General features: G+C 38.8%; 1 protein-coding gene across 1 annotated transcript in view; it reads left to right on the top strand.

The window, feature by feature from the left end:
- AK5 (adenylate kinase 5) overlaps positions 1-23,929 on the top strand; it is a 245,420-nt gene that overhangs the window by 14,640 nt on the left and 206,851 nt on the right. The window contains exons 4-5 of the mRNA XM_007458720.1: positions 1,224-1,393; positions 1,490-1,603. Coding sequence (XP_007458782.1) covers positions 1,224-1,393; positions 1,490-1,603 — 284 coding nt within the window. The remainder of the gene's footprint in view (positions 1-1,223; positions 1,394-1,489; positions 1,604-23,929) is intronic.

Genomic DNA, 23,929 nt, shown 5'->3' with positions numbered 1-23,929 from the left:
AGCCAACCAAGTTCACTCGCTCAGAACTCTTCTTACAAAATCCAGAACAAAGCGAAGCAAACACCATTCTTTTTTGCTTATGTTATTTGCAACAAGAATTTTTTAAAATATACTAAATAATGGTATGTAAAATGATTGCTACCCCCCAAAAAACTTGATAAATTGAATTAGTAGACAGAACATTAACTCACTTTTCTATTGAATTTTTATTTTTAATATTGCTTAACCAATTATAATTATGTTTCAGTGAATAGCACCAAAAACAATTCATTACTTATTATCATTGACTTTTTAAAATATTTTTTCTACAGGCAATAATTTATGATTAAGTATTTTAAAATATTTTATTTTTATAATTGCCAACAAATAACAAGTCAGACTGGGATGATTGTTATGTGCTTTATTTTGAAATTTGCTCAGACTTTAGATTCCAGTTAGTCTAGGTTGTCTAGAAATATAAATTTACTAAAATAATGTAATATCATTTGGAAATAAAATCTGAGACATACATTTTATAATCTTTTAGTGCTTATGCTTTTAAAAAATAAATGGCAGTTACTGATTATTGGTATTGATTTATGTTGCAAAATATTGATTATTTCATGCTAATGTATCACAAAATCAAAACTATCATGAGTTCTATGAAATTGTTCTACCTTAAAGATCTCTTCCATTCACTGCGTATTTATTGCATAAAACTTTTGACTTTTAAAGGATATAAGGCAAGGAGGTGGATGAACAGACAAGTCAAAGAAAGATTTAAATAAGCCATGTCAATATTGGTGTGCCTTTGGTTAAAACTAATTTTTACATTTCACGAAACTGCACGGTAACTCTTTGTTCGGATGTAACACAATTGTTTTTTGCATCTCATAGATTTTTCTTTGATTACAGAGGATAAAAGTATTAGAGTTTACACAGAAAAATGGAAGCGGTTTCTTTCAACTGCATTATTCAATTTTTAAAACTAGTAGTTTACTAAAATCGGTAAGGGAAAAAATGTCTCTTTCATCTAATACAATCAATCACGACATTTCTACCCTTTCCTCGGCTAAATCTACACCTTCTCTGCATTCAGAGGTAGCACTGAGATGCCACAAGTGGAATGGTTTCTGCCCTGGTACTGGTCTAGACTCTGAATCTCAAGATGAAGATAATAGTTGTATGAAAGGGTGTTTCTTATTGTATCAGAAGGTCCCAATTTTGCCTGTTTTAAATGATAGGTGGTCCAGGAAGTGGAAAGGGTACTCAGAGTTTGAAAATCGCTGAACGTTATGGATTTCAATACATTTCTGTGGGAGAATTATTAAGGAAGAAGATCCACAGTACCAGCAGCAATAGGAAATGGAGTCTTATTGCCAAAATAATTACCACTGGAGAATTGGCCCCTCAGGTACTGTTGTATAATTTGCTTCTATTCTGCAAAGATTTTTATACCACTTGTGAGTGTAAGTTTAACTGTGGTTTTTCATCTTTTTTCTTAAAAAAGGAAACAACAATTACAGAGATAAAACAAAAATTGATGCAAATGCCTGAGGAAGTGGGCATTGTTATCGATGGATTTCCAAGAGATGTGGCCCAGGCTCTATCTTTTGAGGACCAAGTAAGAATGTCTCCTTATCTTTTAAATGACCTTATTTTTTTTTTCTTAAATATTTGAGATTTAAAATATATATATATATATTTCTTGGAAGACTTGCTCTTATTTGGAATGAATTCTAATCTGAAAATGAACAAGTACATTCATTTGGGTTGGCAGAAGGTCATTTCGTTGGCACACATGCTTAAAAACTGAAGACAGTCTCTGCCAAAAAGGAAAGATAAAAACCAATAATAGAATTCATTATTTTTTTAACAAAAATGCACATCTCTCTAACCTTTACTTCAGAATACTTTCCCTAAGATTGTATTTTTAATCTTTAATCACTTAAAACAAGCCTTATTCAGTACTGCCTGGGGATGTAAAATATCACCCTACACTCACAGTTAAGGAAGCGCTCTTCACCGGTGTATGAAACACTAAACCTCGTATCTATAACAAGGTAGGGTTCAGTTTGCCAAAGTTTACTCAAATTTGAGTAGATTACGCCTGCTCAATACCCAATAATCTATTTGAAAGAGAAATAAATCAATTAAAATATTTTGTATATCTATTTAATCTTTGTAAAGCTAGTGTGTCTAATTTTTCATTGAAAAATGTTAATTACAAAAATAACAAATTTTAAGTCCTGGTGTAAAAAGTGAACGTCCATTAATGCCCTTCTTCCATTCCACTGCCCATCCTCTCCTGAGAAATAGAAATAGTGTTAAGCTTATTATATATCCTTCCAGGCCTTTTTCTATATACTACACTTTTACACACCCAGGCATGGACATGTGTGCATGCTCACATACAAATGCAGTTTTAATTTTCATAGCTATTTCCAAACTGTCCTCCAAAAAGAATTTTCCAAGTTATAGTCCCATCGATGTTGAATAAACGGTATATTTCTCCAGACCCTTTCCAACCAGATATAATTCATATTTAAAATTTTTGCCAACCTGTTAAGTAAGAAACAGTATTTCACTTTTTATATTTATATTTCTTGAGTTATTACTGAGGTTAAGTATATTTTCAGATACTTACTCACCATTTGTATTTCTTTCCTGTGTGAATGCCTGCTTTCCTTTGCCTATTTTTCTACAAACTTGTTTTTCTTTTTCTTATTTAGAGAAGCCTTTAATATATGACCGATATTATATCAAGGAGAACTAAGTCAAATAAGTTGTCAGTTTATGTCTCATATAAAAGAAGTGTGGAGTTAGGCAGTTCAAGGCCAAAGATGGCTTCATGAAAGCTGTCTTTGAATATTCACATTAACTGTTTTGGGGATGCTTATTGTGCTGCAATATCTTTCTCCCCTCCTCAGTTCTCTCCCTCCCACAGCAAGTCCAGAATCTCTTCTTACTCAGCTTATGGGCTTGGTTCTAATTGCTCTGGCCTTGAAGAGAGAAAAACTAGAAAAATCAATTTTTTGTTTTTGCTATTGCTGCCAAATGATATTGCTGTTGAAAATGGGTACTGTGTCAGCCATTCCATGTGATTCATGGCTACAGTGGAAGCATGAGAGCCAATCAGGCAGGAATTCACACCCAAACCTGGTCCACACTTCATTTCAAATGAAATGCACTTGGCGAGTACAAGCAGAAAAGCTGAGTGATTCTTTCTGTCTATTGCTTTTCAAACATGCTATGTCTCTTGCTTCTCCCCTGGATAATAACTCAGGCAGATCCTAGAGTTTTCCTGGTCACAGATAGTTTCATTTTTAGGTATTAAAAAGCCCAGTCCACAATTATATCTCAGTAAAGCCAGAAAAAAAATTAATAAAAAAAAGCCCAGTCCAATATAAATCAAAACTTCAGTTCCTCATTCAGTTTAACATGTCTGCTATCCTCAGCTTGGGCCTGGTTCAGGCTCAGAAAACTAAAGTGATGTCTCAGAATCCTGAAATTCTTCCTCATGTTGCTTGCAATGGGGCAAGTAGTGAGGAAGGGGCAGAAAATGCATGACTCTCCAGCAGCTCTCTCTGCACACCTGATCAGTTTCCACCTTCTCTTCTATAGCCTAGTCATGAGTGATGGGCCTTCACCACAATGGGTGAAGGGTCACGGTATCAGTTTGGGGACACCTGCTAGCAGGTTCCTTGAGATGGTCTGGTATCTCTCTGTAGAATGTACAGTCACTTGCATTTACCGTTCTGAGCCACACTACTGAGGCTAGAAGAGTCCAATGTAACATTTTCTTAGGTTGCCACTGTAGCTGCCTAGAGGTTCTTGCCCACTCAGGCAGTCCAGTGGTGTCTGAAGTTGGTGCTGCCTTTGATGAGCTGCAGGAGTTCGGAGAGTGCAGAGGCAAAGCTGCAGGGTTTATGTAAAGCAAAGTGTTAGGGTCAGCCCCTATTACTCCATACCCTATGTAGGATTAAGCTCCTGTGATGTCATTTTTTTGGGTACCATTTCTGACACCAAATGTGTGGGGAGTTTCCACACCAATTCTCCAATCCTCTGACACCAACTAGATGTCCAAGAATTGAATTCAACTCTGACACTAAATATCTGGAGTTGGCACAGACCCTGCAGGTTAAGGCTCAGTCCTACATGACTGCCCCCCGCTTCAGACATCATTCAAAAGTCCTAAGGGCACCTGTATTCTCTCCAAACAGCTGTAAATTTGGAGCTTTCCATGGCATCCCCCACAGATTTGATAATTCACTAGACCAACTCACAGAAATCAGGAAAATGCTTTATTTACATTTACCAGTTTATTATAAAGAATACAACTCAGAAAAATAAAAAAAGAAGAATACAACTCAGGAACAGCCAAATAGAAGAGATGTGTAAGGCAAGGTATGGGGTTGATGATGGCAGGGACCTTGCATGCCGTCTCTGGGTGCACCTCCCTCCCAGCATGTCAGTGTGTTCACAAACACAAAAGCTCCCCAAACTTCACTGCTGAAGAGTTTTTATAACCCAGTCTTCAAATCCCCTTCCCCTCCGTGGAGGCGGGGGAGCGGGGCTGAAAGTTCTCACCTTCTCGTCTCATGCTTGGTCTTTCCAGCAAACCATCTCCATCCTGAGGCCATCCAGTGGCCCTGCCCTGAGTCACCTCATTAGCTTAGACTCAAGTGTAGTCAGAAGGTGCTAATTACGAACAACAGAAGACATTCCTATCACTCAGGAAGTTCCAAGTGTTTTAGAAGCTCTGTGTCAGGAATCAGGGACAAACACTAAATATATATATTTTATTATACCACACTCCTCAAAGTTTTTCTTTAACCAGCTTTTTTTTTTTTTTTACTGAACATGTGGACATGTATAAACACACAGGCAGAAATTTTTCCCCAAGACTTCCTCACAGGTCCAGAGCATAAGAAGAGATGGATTTCTGACATCAGCCATATACACTAGTGATGGTAAGACCATTGTAACAAAAAGACCCAACACTTAAGTGGGCAAAGAAGTGTATTTTTTTTTTTATCATAGGGAAAAATGTCAACATGAACAGTCCAGATTGACTGGGCAGCTTTTCTCCTTGAGATCATTTAGGTTTTTTCCAAGTTGTTGTTCTGCCACCTCCTAGGCCATGTCATCATCTGTCTGATCGAAGCAGGGTTGCCATCACATATGGGTTCCAACTGGCACATAAGGGGAAGAGAACATGAAGGTCTGAAGTCCCAGATCTGGAAGTGGCATCCATCACTTCTGCTCACATGATGTTGTTGAGAATTTAGATGTGTCATAATTGCAAGGCAGGCTGGGAAACTTAGTCCAGTTCTATTACTGTGGAAGGATGGTAGAACTGACTAGCAGCTTCTACGCAAGTTTGCCCCTCTGACCATCCAAATGTCTCCATGCTCCCTTCTTCCCACACAGAATGTACTCACTCACCCCCTAAAGAACACAGACCAGAACCCCATCATCTAGTTCAAAAGTCGAGAATCTTTATTGATATTCAGTTCTCTCCGTTCGGTCCAGATTTGATTTCTCATCACAGACACCTATAAACATCAAGTTATCTAACCTCCCTGCCAACAATAAGCAACGGAGGAGTAATACCAGAAGAAGGGAAATAGAGGCTCCTATTCAGAAAAGGGAATTTGGGCAATATAAATGGTAGTCCCTGAACCACAGCAAATAAATCCTGTGAGGCAGGGATTGCCAAGGGTCTCTGACCTGAAAGTGGAGTGATTTCCTGGCTTAGTCCATTGGCAACTCCATTTTCTCTCTCAAAGAGTAACACTTTGCCTGTTCTCTTCTGAGTCCCCTGGCCCTCTGAGAAGTTCTCCTTATTGTCTATTCTGCATGGTCACAGGTCACATCAAAGTGATGTGTTGGAGACTACGCCTTCCTTAGGGGAGGTATTTTAAGTGTGAAAAATACACAAGCTTTTTCTGGCTAGGCTTATAGTTGTTTTGCATTTTCTCAAAAATTTGGTAGGCTTCTGCTCTTTTTGCTTGCAGGTAGTTCCATGTACCTGTAACTACATTCAAAGTTCTTTTCTGCATATCAATAGATATTAAGCTGCTTTGTTTGTTTTCTCATCTTGATGGCAGTTACTTTGAGGCCATATAAAACAACAGGCTTGGGTAGGAAGGCAACATTCTTAGTCTGGGTTTTGCCTTAGGGCTGGGTCCCTACTTTCGGAAGGAGTTGGGTTGTTATTGGGAGTCCTTTGAACAGCACTAACCGTATATTCTGCTGTCTAGAGGTATAGAAGCAGTTGGCTTTTTCAATCTTATGAGGTCTTAAATTACCAGATACTTTCGTTTTTCTTTATCTGCTTGCAAATTGGTCAGTTCTTTCTTGGGCTTATCTTTTTCTTGTTATATATTGCCAAACACAACAGAGAACATCAACACATACTAACATTCTAGCTCTTTCTAGCCATTTCATCTCTAACTATGGGCTCCATAAGAACATGGTCTACCTTCCAAGTTATCACAATAGTTACACCAATCATTTTGCAATGGTATAACAAGGGTCACCAACTTCCAATCTAAAATATCTGTACCTTTATTGCCCAAGAAAACCAATACCATATAATTTAGTTTTTGATGTAGTAGTGTCCTACTCTATGACTATTGTCTGTATTTTTTAGAGTGAAGCCAAGATGCTATAATAAAAAGACAGTGGTACAGTGGAGTAACACAGTAACTTATTTCTCTTGCATGTGACAGCCTCTCCGTGAATGAGGGCCCTCATTCATTCACAGCTTCAGTCCTCACATTCATTCACAGATGCAGGTTCTTTCCAAGTTATTGTTCTTCCAGCCCCTAGGGCAATGGTTCTCAGTTTTTTTAGGTCATAAGTCTCTTTAACACTTTTAAAAATTATTAAAGAATTCAAAAAGCTTTCATGTACATGGACTATATCTGTTGATATTTAGCATATGAGAAATTAAAACTGAAATCTTTAAATATTAAGTCATTAAAAATTACAATAAATCCATACAGGTTAACAAAGATAGCACATTTTTATGAAAAGCAACCATGTTTTCCAAAACTAAAAAAATAAAAATGATATGAGAGGGCTTCCCTGGTGGCGCAGTGGTTGAGAGTCCGCCTGCCGATGCAGGGGACGTGGGTTCGTGCCCCGGTCCAGGAGGATCCCACATGCCACGGAGCGGCTGGGCCCGTGAGCCATGGCCGCTGGGCCTGCACGTCCGGAGCCTGTGCTCCGCAGCGGGAGAGGCCACAACAGTGAGAGGCCCACGTACCACACACACACAAAAAATGATATGAGAAACATTGCTTTACATTTTTACAAATCCCTTTAAGTTCTAGCTTAATATGAGAGAGCTGGATTCTTATGTCTGCTTTTGCAGTCCAGCTGCTATGATATCACACTTCATGTAGCCCCTGGAAAACTCCCGTACATCTGTGAGAGAATGAGAGTGAAAAGGCACAGTTTCTCAGTGTTAGTATGAAAATAGTTTTGACCTGTTTCCTCCCTGAAAGGGTCTCAGCAATCCCCAGGGGTCCCGAGAGCACACTTTGATAACCACTTCCCTGGGACATGGTTGACATCTGTGTGGTGAAAGCTAGGTCGCTGCCATGGTTACTTCCAGGTGGTTGGAAGAGGGAGGAGTGGAGAAGGTATGTGCTCAACTGCTTAAGTCCCAGACCCCAAGGCAGCACACATCACTTCTCACAGTCCATGGATGAGGACTTAAGAAACATGGCTACGTCTAAGAATAGAGTTAAGTTCTGAGTTTGAGTGAGTGAGATTGGATATATGAGAAATTCTCAACTAGATAAATATAATTTTAAAAAATGCTTAGAGATAAAATAAAAAATGCTCAGAGGGCTGTCATCCTACTTTCGTAGTGAATTTACTTGACAGACTCATAATTTGATTTCCTATTCCTAAGGGAGATGAATTTGATTTGCTTCTAAAAGGGAGTGATTTAATTTTAATTAACAAAATTTTTTCTAAGCATTAGTATGCTCATGCAAAATAGTAAAGAAAATGTGGATGTTTTCCCCCTGGAATTAATGACTTGAAGCTTGCTTTTTTTTTTTTTCTTAACATCTTTATTGGAATATAATTGCTTTACAATGGTGTGTTAGTTTCTGCTGTATAACAAAGTGAATCAGCTATACATATATATATACATCACGATCTCTCAGGACATCGTATTTAAATGGTAGTTGGAGTTAGGCTTCTTTACTAACGTGTCTGATGGTTGATTTGGGAGGAAGACTCAAATAGCTGGGGTCTGGAACAGCTGGAGTTCCTCAAGCATCTTTTCCCATCCCATCACATGGAGGTCTCAGGGTGACTGGACTTCACAGTAGCTCAGGGCTCCAAAGGCATGTCACCCAAGAGAGCCAGAGGAAGCCCTATCATTTTTTCTACCCTAGCTTCAAAGGTCATGCATCACATCTATCACTTTCTGTTTGTTAGAAATTAGTCACTAATTCTCCCATATTCAAGGAACAGGAACTTAGAATCCACTGTTTTTTTTTTTTAATTAGGAGAGTGTCAAAAAACAAAAAAGCAAAACTTGTCAGCATGTTTTAAACCACCACACCATGACACTCAGTAAATAAATACCTACTCATTCTTCACTTGGCTCACATCTGTCCCTTCCTTTCATTTCCTTTCTTCCTAGTCTTTTCGTGCTACGTGCTCACTTCCATCTATTGTCTTCACTTTTCCACCTTTCTGGTCCTTATTCTCTCCACATCCAGTCTGTCTTATGTCCTGTGACCAGATTAATCTTTCTAAAAGACCATTGTCATTCATTCATTCTTCTGGTCGAAAGCCTTTAATGCCAATTACTATCCACAAACATGTTTCTCCCTGTATGGTTTGTTTCAGAATCAGGTACGTGCCTTGCCAAAAAATGTGCATTGTTCAAGTCCCTTCACAGAATTACTGAATTAGAATTTTTCGTGAGTGGAACCCAAGAATCTGCAAGTTAACAAGTTAAAAATCTTTAGCAAAGCTGATTCTTAAGCACGCTAAAGCGCAAATTGATTTAGTGTTTAACAGCATGTAGGAAAGGTTCTCAGCCATAGCATGTTGCCATAGTTATGAAGCAAGCCTGCTGTTGCTAATAATACTGAAGTTCTGAAATTAGAGCATAAGCCCACAGCTATCCCAATAATGTCATCTTCACTAGTCTTCACGCTTGCTTTCTTGAGTGGGAGAGAAATTCCTTAGAATGGGAAGAATTTCACATAAGCTGTGTTCTCAGTATTAGTGTCATAGGGTTCTTGGGTCTCTGTGAAATCACTGCCCTGTGCAATCTGATCTGAGATGGACTTGGCTTGTCTTACCATCTCTTGAACACTTTTTTGCCCTTGCTCCCTCATTATTTGTCCCTCCTTGATAGTCATTTTTTGCTGTTTGTCAAATCTCATCCTCCCCTCGGACACCTTCCCTTAGGATCCCAAGTCTTGGAGATTTCTCTCTACTCTCAGCTCGTTGAGCAAAATATTTTACTGTCTGTAATATTTGTATGGCACTTATCATATAGTACCTTAAACTGATAACTATTCGTTCTTCAGATTTCTGTGTCAGTCAGCTTCCAACAGGAAAGATACAGAACATGCAAACAGGCTAAACAGAAAAGTTTTATTAAAATCTATTGAAAGGGTATGTATAGGACACCAGGAAACTACAAAGGATAGTTCAATATCACAAGGCTGGTAAAAGTGGGATCAGTTACCATCCCCAGGCTCACAGTGCAGTAAGGGGGATAAGATCCTTGAACTCAGAGAAAAGACAGATATATGAAGGCTTCCTTAACCGAAGCCTTGACCTTCAGTAGAGAGAGGTAGCCAGCTTATGATAAACCCAGGGGACCAGAACCAAGGGAATAGGTATCCAGACTGCCATCTCCTCCCTTCCTCTGATCTCCTTCTGATGCTGACCACAGCCCCAAACCAACTGAAAACCACAGAGCGACAGAACCCATTGATTCATTCCAGAAAGTCAGCCAGCCAGGGCCCAGAGTTGGTGAGAGAACGGTGGCGAGTGGAGCAAGAGAGGCAAAGGGAAAAGATACTGCACAATTACAAATTCATGAAGGCAGAGAGTCTTGCATCTACTTTTTGCCATCCTCACAGGCCTGTAATGAGCTACTGCATATAGTCGTTGTTCTGTAACTATATCTTCATTTCTTTATGCCAGCGCCCATTAGTTTTATTTGCCCAGAATGCTTGATAAGTACGAGTGATAAAAGGCTTTCCCAATGTTAACATTTTGTACTTTTTGCACAGTGATTCATTCAAACAGAAACTCCTGTATTTCCTTAATTTCCAGGCGCAATTCCCTTAATGTCTTTAATAGAAAAGGCCAGTTCCTTGAGAAAATGCAGATGCAGTTATAATTTGAGTCTCCTCAGTAATTACCAAAAATATAAATTCAAATTAAACTGGCTGTCATATATTTTGGAAGCCCACAGTACTCTTCTCAGATCCTACCAATTTAGCCTCACTGACTCTAAGCACATCACATTCTATGTAGAGTAAATATGTGCACAAGTGTGCCCCGTGTTATGAGAAAATAAGGTCAGAGATGCTGAATTTCTATGAAGAATAAACAGAGTCATTGTTTACATTACAAAAGGACTCCTACCTTTACAGAAAGATTCAACTGGGATTTTCATTATTTGGGTAGAAACAAACATACTTTAGTTTTATAATAGTTGCTTTTTAAAAATAAAGGCACAGGGGCTTCCGTGGTGGCGCAGTGGTTGAGAGACTGCCTGCTGATGCAGGGGATGGGGGTTTGTGCCCCGGTCCGGGAAGATCCCATGTGCCGCGGAGCGGCTGGGCCTGTGAGCCATGGCCGCTGAGCCTGTGCATCCGGGGCCTGTGCTCCACAGCGGGAGAGGCCACAGCAGTGAGAGGCCTGCGTACCGCAAAAAAAATAAATAAATAAAATAAATAAAATAAAGGCACAGACAGGTTGAAAATAAAGGACAGAAAAAGATATACCCTGAAAATACTAAATATAAGAAAGCTGGGGCTTCCCTGGTGGCGCAGTGGTTAAGAATCTGCCTGCCAGTGCAAGGGACACGGGTTCGAGCCCTGGCCTGGGAAGGTCCACATGCTGCAGAGCAACTAAGCCCGTGTGCCACAGCTACTGAGCCTGAGCTCTAGAGCCCGAGAGCGAGCCACAACTACTGAGCCAACGTGCCACAACTACTGAAGCTCACACGCCTAGAGCCTGTGCTCCTCAACAAGAGAAGCCACGACAATGAGAAGCCCACACACCGCAACGAACAGTAGCCCCCGCTCACTGCAACTAGAGAAAGCCCGTGCACAGCAACGAAGGCCCAACTCAGCCAAAAATAAAAATAAATAAATAAATGAAATTAAAAAAAAAAAGAAAGTTGGAATGACTTTATTGGTATTAGGTAAAGTAGACTCTAAGACAAAAACTCTTAACAGAAATAAAGAGAACACTTCATAGTGATAGAAAGATCAATTCATCAGAAAGATAGGAAAATTATAATGTGTATATACCTAATAAAAATGTTTCAAAATATGTGAATCAAACAGTTGACAGAAATAAGGTGAGAAACAGACAAATCCACACTCATACTTGATAATTTTAACAATCCTTTCTCGTTATTTCACATAAAAACGAGACAAAGCATCAGTAAAGACCTGGAAGATCTGAGGAACAGTAAACATAGCTGGAATACAATATCCAACAACTGCACAGTAGACATTGTTTTCAAATGCACAAGGGACCTTCATGAAGATAACCTATATACTTGGCCATAGCACAAGTCTTAATACATTTTAGAAGCTTGAAATCTTATAGAGTATGGTTTTTGGCCAAAATGGCAGAAAAAGCATTTGACAACATTCAGCATTGGTTTATGTAAAAAACTCAGCAAATTGGGAATAGAAGGGAGGAACTTATTTATTTGTTTAATATTTATTTATTTATGTGGCCGCACCGGGCCTTAGTTGCAGCACGTGGAATCTTCAGTTGAGGCATGTGGGATCTTTAGTTGCGGCATGCAGGATCTTTAGTTTCACCATGCAAACTCTTAGTTGCGGCGTATGGGATCTAGTTCCCTGACCAGGGATCAAACCCAGTCCCCCTGCATTGGGAGCATGGAGTCTTAGCCACTGGACCACCAGGGAAGTCCCAGGAGGAACTCTTTTTTTTTTTGCGGTACGTGGGCCTCTCACTGTTGTGGTCTCCCGTTGCAGAGCACAGGCTCCGGATGCGCAGGCTCAGCGGCCATGGCTCACGGACCTAGCCTCTCCATGGCATGTGGGATCTTCCCAGACTGGGGCACGAACCTGTGTCCCCTGCATTGGCAGACAGACTCTCAACCACTGCGCCACCAGGGAAGCCTAGGAGGAACTCTTTTAATCTGATAAGGGGCATCTATTAAAAAACCAGTAGCTAATATCATACCTAATTATGAAATATTGAGTGCTTTCTCCCTAAGATTGGGAACTGCAGAGATGTCTACTCTTACCACTTCTATTAAACTTTGTACTGGAGGTTCTAATAATAGCTAAGACAGGAAAAATAAATTAAAGGCACAAATATAGGAAAGGAAGAAGCAAAACTGTCTGTAGGTGTGTATGACATGATTGTTTACAAAGAAAATCCTAAGGAATCTACAAAATGACTACCAAAACTAATAAATTTAGCAAGGTCACAGAATACAAGGTCAAGGTACAAATCACTTGTAGTTCTATATATTAGCAGCAAATTTCTATGTATTATAAAAATAGGGTGAGCCATCGCTGGCTTATTATTTAACTTCCCATGATGATTCCTTATTAAAATATTGACTTAGAAGGATATCTCTATTCAAATACATAGTCATTAGTACCACTCTATAAATGTGGATGGGACAAAGTTTAACACACTTGTGTTTGTTTGCATCAAAAAAGTAGTAGTGACTAATTTTCTAATGTGGTGAATAGCACCTGATTATTGCATTTAATCTGATGTAGTCTTCAGTTCTCTCTTCTGTATGTGTGTGAATCATGGCCAAAAAGAAAAATGTCCCCATTCGTGCTTTAAATAATATCCTCCATGAGTACATAGATTCACAGAAGTACAAATTTTAGAGGCTACTTTACCCTGCATATCATAACTGGTGGTCTCTGCCTCTGGGGTTCTGAGTCATTCCAGAGGCAAACAAAAGTAGGCAAAATAAGCACTTTCTCAATCAGCTGACAGCAAAAGTACAGCTTTTACTACATGGAAACTCTTAGCATTTTTTAAAAACCTTTAAAAAGAATCTTTGAATTAAAAAAGCTTGGTAGTACCAATCTCATTTTGTAAATGAGAAAATTGATTCCCAGAGAGGTTAAGTGACTGGCTGGATTTCATAAATCTAGTTAATGTGAAAGCCAGAGTAACTCTTGAACTAGAAGAAGCAACCCACACTTCTATGCCCAGTGCTCTTTCCAGCCAACTATATTGTCTCCCTGAGCAATTGAAAAGGTCAAGTCTAGTCTCAAAGGACTGGGTTGTACCCCGCAAAAGAACCTCTTTAGACTTAGATCCAAAAGGCAGTCCCAAAACCATTTTGAACAGAGGACAACATATTAAAATGAATTTTTAATTCCCCAAAGGATCTATTTTGAAGGAGAAAGCACATTTAGCTTTATTAGTTCTGTGATGTTTACTTCAAAATCATTGTTTGTCTTCATAGTCATTTCCGCATAACTGTTTTTCAAGCACGTCTAAGGGTTTTATCAATAGTATATTGTCTGATTCTTCTCTGCCGAGTAAATGTATTTGTATTTAAGAGAATAATTTTGAATTACATATAATGAAAACCTCTTTAAAAGTACCAGTTGTTAAGCATTAAAGCAAGTTATTAGAACCAACCATTGATTCTTCTTGTCTAGAAATTTTTAGAAATTCTTTAATATTATTTTTGCACACACTGAACACTCAATATTTACTGAATGAGTGAGGAAATGAGTAAGTGATAATAAAAGGATAATAGTTTAAAATCTCTGGTGGACCTTTTCATATCCATGGTTCTTTGCTTTCTATTAAAATTTAATAATGAGCCTTCTGAAAACTCACCCAAGTATGTTGTATTTGAACTACCAAGTATTCTAATATATATTATTCTTTCAGCTGTGTGTATGTACACATGTGCATGTATGTGTATACATACACAGGGATAGGTAGATAAATAGACAGATAGATAGGAGGGAGAGAAATATTTGGAAAGTGTTTCCAGCTCAGATTTGTTTCTTCCCAAATCACTCATACATTTCAAAGCACTAAATGAATAAAAATATCCTGTTAGAGTTATTATATTTCAGCTCTCTGGCTCCCTGTTAGAGCAGAAAGGCCAAGATGAAGGCAGTTGCTGTGGCCAAAAAAGACTCAAAAGTCTGGTTTCAGCTCAGTGGCACCAGGACAGTTTGAAAAGACCCATTTTTACAATAGCCGTTGTCTTCTAGAGCCTTGGAAAATTACTCATTTACTAATGGGAAAGTAAGCTAAAGATCAGCCTGCTGAAAACGCTGAAATCAACCATTTTGGGAAAATCTTCCTTGGTCTTAATTTTTTTTAAAACCGTATTCTCTCCACCACTACTTAGCATTGAAAATCTCGTTAACTGTATTGCTTGTGTGTGTGTGTGTGTGTGTGTGTGTGTGTGTGTGTGTGTGTTACTCATTATGACTATAGAATGAGATTGATACTAATTTTTATGTATGGCTTATGGAGCCACCTCACTAATGTGTATAAACCAGCAGTGACAAAAATATTTCATCTGGTGTACTATATTCAAATGGTAATGGCTCCCTGGCCTGCTATGTTGAGAAAGATGTTGAAGCTGAATCCGGAGTGCTATGATCATTAGCAATGATGAAACTCTGCCCATTCCAGATAGAAAACTTCCAGATGGGCCATATCTGAGGTGTATAGACTCGAGATTATAATACTTTGAATTCCCATCCCAGATGTTCTAAAACACTGAATCTACTAAGCCCATTCATTAGCTCTTTAAAGGAAAAAAACATATCCTTTACCCACCTCCTAGAAGTGGGGTTGCATTTAAGGAGCAGGGGATAGGATGGGGATATCCAAAGAGACTACTCCTGGTTGTCAGAAAGACTCCTGATTTCACATACATATAGTGCTGGTCACTTCATTGGGTAGTCTCAGCTTAGCTCAGTACTCTGGATGTAACCATGGCTGCCAGGCCATCAACTTCTAAAATAAACCTTGAGTTCATCACATTCTGTTACATCAGAGCAATTTAGAGCTGGAGGCCAGATTATGAGATACATTATTAATACAAAATGCCACTATTATACTTCTGGTGCTTGGTAGTATTCAACAAGATCTCACTAAGTGCATGAATAAGTGATAGAAGAGGAATTTCATTATATCAGCAGGATTTCTCATAGATCCAGTTTTGCTTACCAAACATAGACTTGGATATAATTTCTTCATTTCTTCCTCTCTCTACACACTTACCCCAGGAAAAGTGGAGCCCTGGAAAGTTTCTGGCGAAAGAAGATATCCCTTTTAGTCATGTGATGTTCACATGGGCCACAAGCTTCACAACTCCAGGCCCTGTTCTGTGTCTCTGTTGTGCCCTGCCCCTGGATTTCATTTTGGAACTGTATTCCAACATAGTGGAATTTCCATTGTATTGAAATAATACCTTATGTCTGCTTCCACACTGGGATTGGGAGATCCTTGTGGGCAAGCACCACGTGTTGCCCCTTCTGCATCTCTTTCATTCAGTATGGTAGTTGGCTCATAGTAGATGCTCAATATATGTTGAACTGAACACCTATAAATGCATTTCCAAGTAGTGCTAGAACTCTGCTTATCAGTGTAAAAAACAAAAAGAAATGAATGAAAAAAGAGGGATCTAGTTAACCACTGTGGGAACATATTAAAATAGTTAATAAACACTTAACAGATTGAATGAGTGGAAGAATGAAGGAATCTTCCTTAGTGGTTCTCATACTTATGATGTCTGAGAAAATCTCAAAAACAAGATGTTCTAAAGATATGTTCTCAAATTCTGACTGGAATTTGGGTCTTAATGCCTCAAAGGTTGTCTGAGGATATGAGTTTAAAGTATTTTCCATCATTATCTATATGAATGAGAAGAGTTACTCTAAGATAAGCTAAGCAGAGAGAGAATGTAACGTCTAAGGAAGAGAGGGAAATACCATCCCCCCCTCCTCCAGCTACTAATAATTTAATAGTCTTTTCTGAATTTCCTTGGAGACAGCCTTTGTGTTTAAGTAAATGCTAAGCAATCAACATAGATAAGTGTGAAAGAGAACTGTATTCAGCATGCTCTTCTTTTTTTTCTTTTTTTAACATCTTTATTGGAGTATAATTGCTTTACAATGGTGTGTTAGTTTCTGCTTTATAACAAAGTGAATCAGTTATACATATACATATATCCCCATATCTCCTCCCTCTTGCGTCTCCCTCCCACCCTCCCTATCCCACCCCTCTAGGTGGCCACAAAGTACCCAGCTGATCTCCCTGTGCTATGCGGCTGCTTCCCACTAGCTAGCTATTTTACATTTGGTAGTGTATATATGCCAATGTTACTCTCTCACCTCGTCCCAGCTTACCCTTCCCCCTCCCCGTGTCCTCAAGTCCATTCTCTACATCTGCATCATTATTCCTGACCTGCCCCTAGGTTCTTCATAACCATATTTTTTTTTCTTTTTCTTTTAGATTCCATATATATGTGTTAGCATATGGTATTTTTCTCTTTCTGACATACTTCTCTCTGTATGACAGACTCTAGGTCTATCCACCTCACTACAAATAACTCAGTTTCGTTTCTTCTTATGACTGAGGAATGTTCCATTGTATATATATATGCCACATCTTTATCCATTCATCTGTTGATGGACACTTAGGTTGCTTCTATGTCCTGGCTATTGTAAATAGAGCTGCAATGAACATTGCGGTACATGACTCTTTTTTTTTTTTTTTTTTTTTTTTGCGGTATGCGGGCCTCTCACTGTTGTGGCCTCTCCCGTTGCGGAGCACAGGCTCCGGACGCGCAGGCTCAGCGGCCATGGCTCACGGGCCCAGCCACTCCACGGCATGTGGGATCTTCCTGGACTGGGGCACGAACCCGTGTCCCCTGCATCGGCAGGCGGACCCCCAACCACTGCGCCACCGGGGAAGCCCTACATGACTCTTTTTGAATTATGGTTTTCTCAGGGTATATGCCCAGTAGTGGGATTGCTGGGTCATATGGTAGTTCTATTTGTAGTTTTTTAAGGAACCTCCATACTGTTCCCCATAGTGGCTGTATCAATTTACATTCCCACCAACAGTGCAAGAGGGTTCCCTTTTCTCCACACCCTCTCCAGCATTTATTGCTTGTAGATTTTTTGATGATGGCCATTCTGACTGGTGTGAGGTGATACCTCATTGTAGTTTTGATTTGCATTTCTCTAATGATTAGTGATACTGAGCATTCTTTCATGTGTTTGTTGGCTGTCTGTATATCTTCTTTGGAGAAAAGTCTATGTCTTCTGCCCATTTTTGGATTGGGTTTTTTTTTTTTAATATTGAGCTGCGTGAGCTGCTTATAAATTTTGGAGATTAGTCCTTTGTCAGTTGCTTCATTTGCAAATATTTTCTCCCATTCTGAGGGTTGTCTTTCATCTTGTTTATGGTTTCCTTTGCTGTGCAAAAGCTTTTAAGTTTCATTAGGTCCCATTTGTTTATTTTTGTTTTTATTTCCATTTCTCTAGGAGGTAGGTCAAAAAGGATCTTGCTGTGATTTATGTCATAGAGTGTTCTGTCTATGTTTTCCTCTAAGGGTTTTATAGTGTCTAGCCTTACATTTTGGCCTTTAATCCATTTTGAGTTTATTTTTGTGTATGGTGTTAGGGAGTGTTCTAATTTCATTCTTCTACATGTAGCTGTTCAGTTTTCCCAGCACCACTTATTGAAGAGGTTGTCTTTTCTCCATTGTATATTCTTGCCTCCTTTATCAAAAATAAGGTGACCATATATGCATGGGTTTATCTCTGGGCTTTTGATATTGTTCCATTGATCTATATTTCTGTTTTTGTGCCAGTACCATACTGCTGTGTTTACTGTAGCTTTGTAGTATAGTCTGAAGTCAGGGAGCCTCATTCCTCCAGCTCTGTTTTTCTTTCTCAAGATTGCTTTGGCTATTCAGAGTCTTTTGTGTTTCCATACAAATTGTGAAATTTTTTGTTCTAGTTCTGTGAAAAATGCCAGTGGTAGTTTGATAAGGATTGCATTGAATCTGTAGATTGCTTTGGGTAGTAGAGTCGTTTTCACAATGTTGATTCTTCCAGTCCAAGAACATGGTATATCTCTCCATCTACTTGTGTCATCTTTAATTTCTTTCATCAGTGTCTTATAGTTTTCTGCATACAGGTCTTTTGTCTCCTTAGGTAGGTTTATTCCTAGATATTTTATTCTTTTTGTTGCAATGGTAAATGGGAGTGTTTCCTTAATTTCTCTTTCAGATTTTTCATCATTAGTGTATAGGAATGCCAGAGCTTTCTGTGCATTAATTTTGTATCCTGCTACTTTACCAAGTTCATTGATTAGCTCTAGTAGTTTTCTGGTAGCATGTTTAGGATTCTCTATGTATAGTATCATGTCATCTGAAAATAGTGACAGCTTTACTTCTTTTCCGATTTGGATTCCTTTTTTTTTTTTTAGTTAATTTATTTATTTATGGCTGCCTTGGGTCTTCGTTTCTGCGAGTGGGCTTTCTCTAGTTGCGGCGAGCATGGGCTACACTTCATTGCAGTGCGCGGGCTTATAGCAGTGGCTTCTCTTTTTGCAGAGCATGGGCTCTAGGCGCCCGCGTCTCCTGCATCGGCAGGCGGACTCTCAAGCACTGCGCCACCAGGGAAGCCCCTGGATTCCTTTTATTTCTTTTTCTTCTCTGATTGCTGTGGCTAAAGCTTCCAAAAGTATGTTGAATAATAGTGGTGAGAGTGGGCAACCTTGTCTTGCTCCTGAACTTAGTGGAAATGGTTTCAGTTTTTCACCATTGAGAATGATGTTGGCTGTGGGTTTGTCATATACGGCCTTTATTATGTTGAGGTAAGTTTCCTCTATCAGCATGCATCTTCTTTTGAAGTATTAGCTTCTTTCAAGCCACATATATGAAGATAACTTACACTTGAGAAAAAGATACCAGATTTTTCTTTGGACTGATACCAAAGCTGAAGGGCAAAAAAAGTATTTCCATCTAAACTTCAAAGAGAAATCTTCAATAATGGCTTTTAGTGGTGAATTTTCAGCCTGTATTCCACTCAGTAAGTCTGCACATGGAGTATTAATGGAACTATCACATAATTTCTTATCTACTTTACATTCCCATATCAGTTAGCACCTAATATACTCTTGAATTTCATTTTCCTCCAAGAAATGCTTTTAAAAGATTCGAAAATGTGCTTTTTGCTTTAATTTCTGAGTCACTTTTCTAATACTTCCTTTGAATGGATGCAGTATGTCTCAAAGCATAAAATCCAGTTGTCTAAAATCGGTAGGTCAGGGAGAAACTGCACTGTTCTTGCTTTATAAAATGAATATATTTTATCTTATTTGCTGCAACCAAAAATATACCCTGTATTTAGCTCCAACAGTTGTTTGTTTGTTTGTTTGTTTTTGGAAAACTGATTGCTATGCAGTAAATCAGACAGGGATTTGGACCACATGATCATTAAGAATCCTTCTCTCTCTTCTTTGCTTCCATGAATTTAGAATGTAGTGGACAATATAAATGGGGTTTGTGCCCACATACCAATGACAGGATCTCTTGGATAGTTATTCCTATTGTCAGTATTATGGATTTATATATTAAATGTTTGTAAAGAGGCAAGTTATAGAGAGGCACTGGTTTAGAAGTTGGCTAAGGGTGAGCAATAGTCACATGCTGAGATCTTCCACTTCAAGGTCTGTCTCTATGGTGATTTTCTTGGCTGGGTCTGGCAACATCAGCCAACATCATCATACAATTGTTTGACTGCTTTCTTAATAGATGCTGTTTTCTGTGGTCTAATCAGTCCTGTGTCACATGCAGTAGTAATGAAGAGTGCAGAAACCGACAACTATGAACCAGGCAGGCATGGCTCATCCCACAGGTGTAAGAACAGCTGTTGTATTTTTGGACTCTACCCATTTGTCTTCATTCCACTCTCCCCTCCAATGTCAGAAGGTCTTTTTGTTTTATTTCAGGGTCATTTGCCTAATGCTGGCACTACTGGTTTCTCCTATTTCCTAAATGATCATTAAAATCAAGCATTAAGAGTAATGATTGTGTTTTACATTGTACTTTATTTGACCTCTATTCATAAGGGGCACATCATTGTAGACAGTTCAGGTTCATTAGCTCTTCCATTAGTTGATCTGCTTGCCTTCAGTCTCTCCCTATCCAATTTGCCCCCTGCACTACCATTCATTCATTCTAAGGCACAAAATAAAAGGTATTACTTCCACGTTTATAAGATAAAACCCCAACTGCTTAGCGTGGAAAGCAATGCCAGCCCATCTAGTCTTGGTTTACCTTTCCAGAACTTCAATTTCTGCCTCCCGATAGGATCCTAGTAAATATTAAGTGAATGAATAAATAAATGAATGAAGTAGATGCCTGCATAACCAAATTAGTGCTGGGGAAAAAATATCTTGGAAAAAATAGCATTATAAATTTACATTCATTTCCATGTTGTCATCCCGGTATATATTAAATAAAACCTTATTCTTTTCCTGTTCATTAAATTCCTTCATCTTGGCAACTTAATGTACTCCAGTTGCTTTTATTGAAATGAAGATTTGCACCATAAAAATCAAACCACAGAAATGTACTTTTCATAAACTAATGATATTTTTTTGAAACCATTAATGATATACTCTGTTCAGCAGATATCATTAATTTGACATGTGACAAATTATGAAAAGACAGAGTAACGTAGATAACTATTTAACTAAAGTAGTGGAAGCAATATGCATTGGACTGTAAGAGATCACCATGGGCCATGGAAATGGATAGAATAGAGTTTTTCAATGAGAAACGCCCAAACTATAAAAAATAAAGTTTCACATACTAGCTTTCTCCCTAAGTGAAACAAAACGATTAGTTTCTTTCACTTTTGTACTTAATCATATTGATCCACTTAGGATTTTTATTGTTTTTATTTTACTTTTAAAGAGCCTACAACTTCATTAAGTTACTGTTTCAAGCACTCATGTCTGTATACAGTGTTTCTTATAATATAAAGCAAAGGTTAAAACATAGTTTCCTGGGTCCCATCTCCAGAGCTTTTGATTCAGTAGAATGGAGTGGAGCTCATGAATTTGCATTTCTAACAAGTTTCCAAGGATGCCCATGCAAGGGCAGCTGGTGTAACTACTCTCTCAGTAACAGCTGTAGGGTCTTCTGCACATTGTCATCAGAGTTTGCCTCAGTGAAACAAATTTCATTTAATTCCTGTAATTTCACGCAATTGTAACAGTAATGGAAATCTGGAATGGCAGTTTTCTTGCAAAAAAGAACGCTTAGGGAGAATATTTTAACTGACATCCAGTATTATAAGAATAACCATGTGGAAGAGGCCCTCCTCTTTATTCCCATATTTTTTTAAACATTGTGCTAGTCATATGGTATTATAAGTATTGTTTCATCTCAACTACTAAACTATAGCTCCTTAAGGTCAGAGAAAATGTCTTATTCCTCTCCCTAATCAAAGCTTAGGATCATTGGAAATATGAGAGATTAAAATTTGGGGAACAAGCAAGCCTATCCTTAGTCTACTAGTCCTCTGCCATGATCCCTAAATCAAATACGTGCAGGGACAGCAACAGAAATGTATATTCTTTTTTTTTTTTTTTTTTTTTTTTTTTTGCGGTACGCGGGCCTCTCACTGTTGTGGCCTCTCCCGTTGCGGAGCACAGGCTCCAGACGCGCAGGCTCAGCGGCCATGGCTCACGCGCCCAGCCGCTCCGCGGCACGTGGGATCCTCCCGGACCGGGGCACGAACCCACGTCCCCTGCATCGGCAGGCAGACTCTCAACCACTGCGCCACCAGGGAAGCCCAAGAAATGTATATTCTTTTACTGTGAAACTTTGTCTTTAAACCCAGTGGAGCCCAAGAGTACCATTTGAACCACATGGAGAATTCCTTTCCTCTAGGCTATCAGCAGCTTAGAGCCTAGGACCAAATCAGGCCAGGAGACCTCTTCCAACCCTAATCCCACCCACTAAGTCTCAGATTGTCACAGTGTCGTCACAGAAATGTTCATCCAGAGAATGCCATTGGAGGAGAAGACAGGAAGTAGAGCCAGGAAGCCATAAATTGTGCCAGTGCTTAGAGGTGCCCAATGCAAGCCTTCTGAACATTAAGTCCAGCCGATCTCACTAGCTGCACTAGAAAGAAGCAAGTTCAAAAAAAAGAAAAAGATGAGCAACAAAGAGAAAGAGAAATGGGTATTACTTCTCAACCTCTTGGAAGTAAAAGAGAGGATCTTAAGTTAGAGAAACCATGCCCCTACCTAAGTCTGTAGCTCAGTGAAAAGTCTTGCTCTGACCAACTTTGGCCACACCTTTCTCCTCAAAAGTGAAAAGAGGATGAGGAAGAATGGAAGAAGAGTCTTGAACTTGCTTTCCTTAGAGATTCACATTATCCTACTTCTTGTCCTTTTCTGTAAACCCAAGGGTCTTAATGTAATAGCTCAAGTCGTGGAGTTTATAACCAAGTTGTGTGGTGCAGAGCCCATGCATGTTAATTGGGCAAAGAGAGCAGACCAAGAAAACAGATGACAGAACTTCATATTTGCCAGGGTCCCAGTTCATCTGTTCCTGTGTCTAGAGTTTTCTACTTGTACATGTCAAACTTAATTTGGAGAGATTCCCAATCAAGACATTAATTGCTTCCCCTATCCTGGAAAAATAAATTGCCTACCTGTTTAGATGGTCTCCTCTCTAGGAGGATGATGTCTAAAAGATTCTCATCTTGTGAGCTGCAAAATTCATGCAAAATTTGGGTGTTGCATTCCTCTTAGGCCCACATGCTGGCTCTTCTCTATGAATTTCTGGTCTTTTGGAAAGACCACTCTTTCCTCCCCTTCTTTCTCTAGTTAATCCTTTCTTATCTTCAGATTTCAGCTCAATTGTCAGTTCCTCATAGGAGCCTTCCATGATCTCCATGATAAGGTTGGATCTCCCTATTATAATATTCTCATAGTAAGAGCTACTTACAACAGTTATAGATTTATATTTATCTGTGCGATTCTTTGATTAAAATTTGTCTCCTCCAACTGGCCATAAGCTCAACCAGGGAAAGGACATACCTGATTTGTGGTCATTGTTAGTCTTTGGTGTATAGAATAGAATCTAGCACATAGTAGGTACACAGGTGTTGAGTGTGCTGTTTGATGAATTATCAGAAACTTGCTCCAACCGTTATATATTCTTACTAACATTTGATATTGTTGGTCTTCTTTCTTAATTTTAGCCGTTCTGGTGGGTATGTATTTCAATTTGCATTCCCTGGATTATTAATGATGTTGGCACCTTTTCAATTCATTAGTCATTTGGATATCCTCTTTTATAAAAATACCTGATCAAGTTTCTTGCCCATTTTTCTATTGTTTTCTCCTTCTCTTATTGATTTGTAAGATTACTTTTCATGTTTTCAAAACAAGCCTTTTGTTGATTATATATGTTGCAAATATCTTCTTCCACTATGCAACTGACATTTTCATTCTCTTACTAGTCTATTTTAATAAATATATTAGTGTTTTTTAATTTTAAAGCCATCCAATTTATCAAACTTTTCTGTTATGGTTAGGGTATTTTAGGCCCTATTTAAGAAATCCTTGTCTTCCCTAAGGTCTAGAAGCTATTTTCTTATATGTCACCTTCTCAAAAATCTTTATCATT

The sequence above is a fragment of the Lipotes vexillifer genome, unplaced genomic scaffold (assembly GCF_000442215.2).
Source record: "Lipotes vexillifer unplaced genomic scaffold, Lipotes_vexillifer_v1.1 scaffold419, whole genome shotgun sequence".
Classification (NCBI taxonomy): Eukaryota; Metazoa; Chordata; class Mammalia; order Artiodactyla; family Lipotidae; genus Lipotes; species Lipotes vexillifer.
This window is presented reverse-complemented; position numbering and strand designations above follow the sequence as displayed.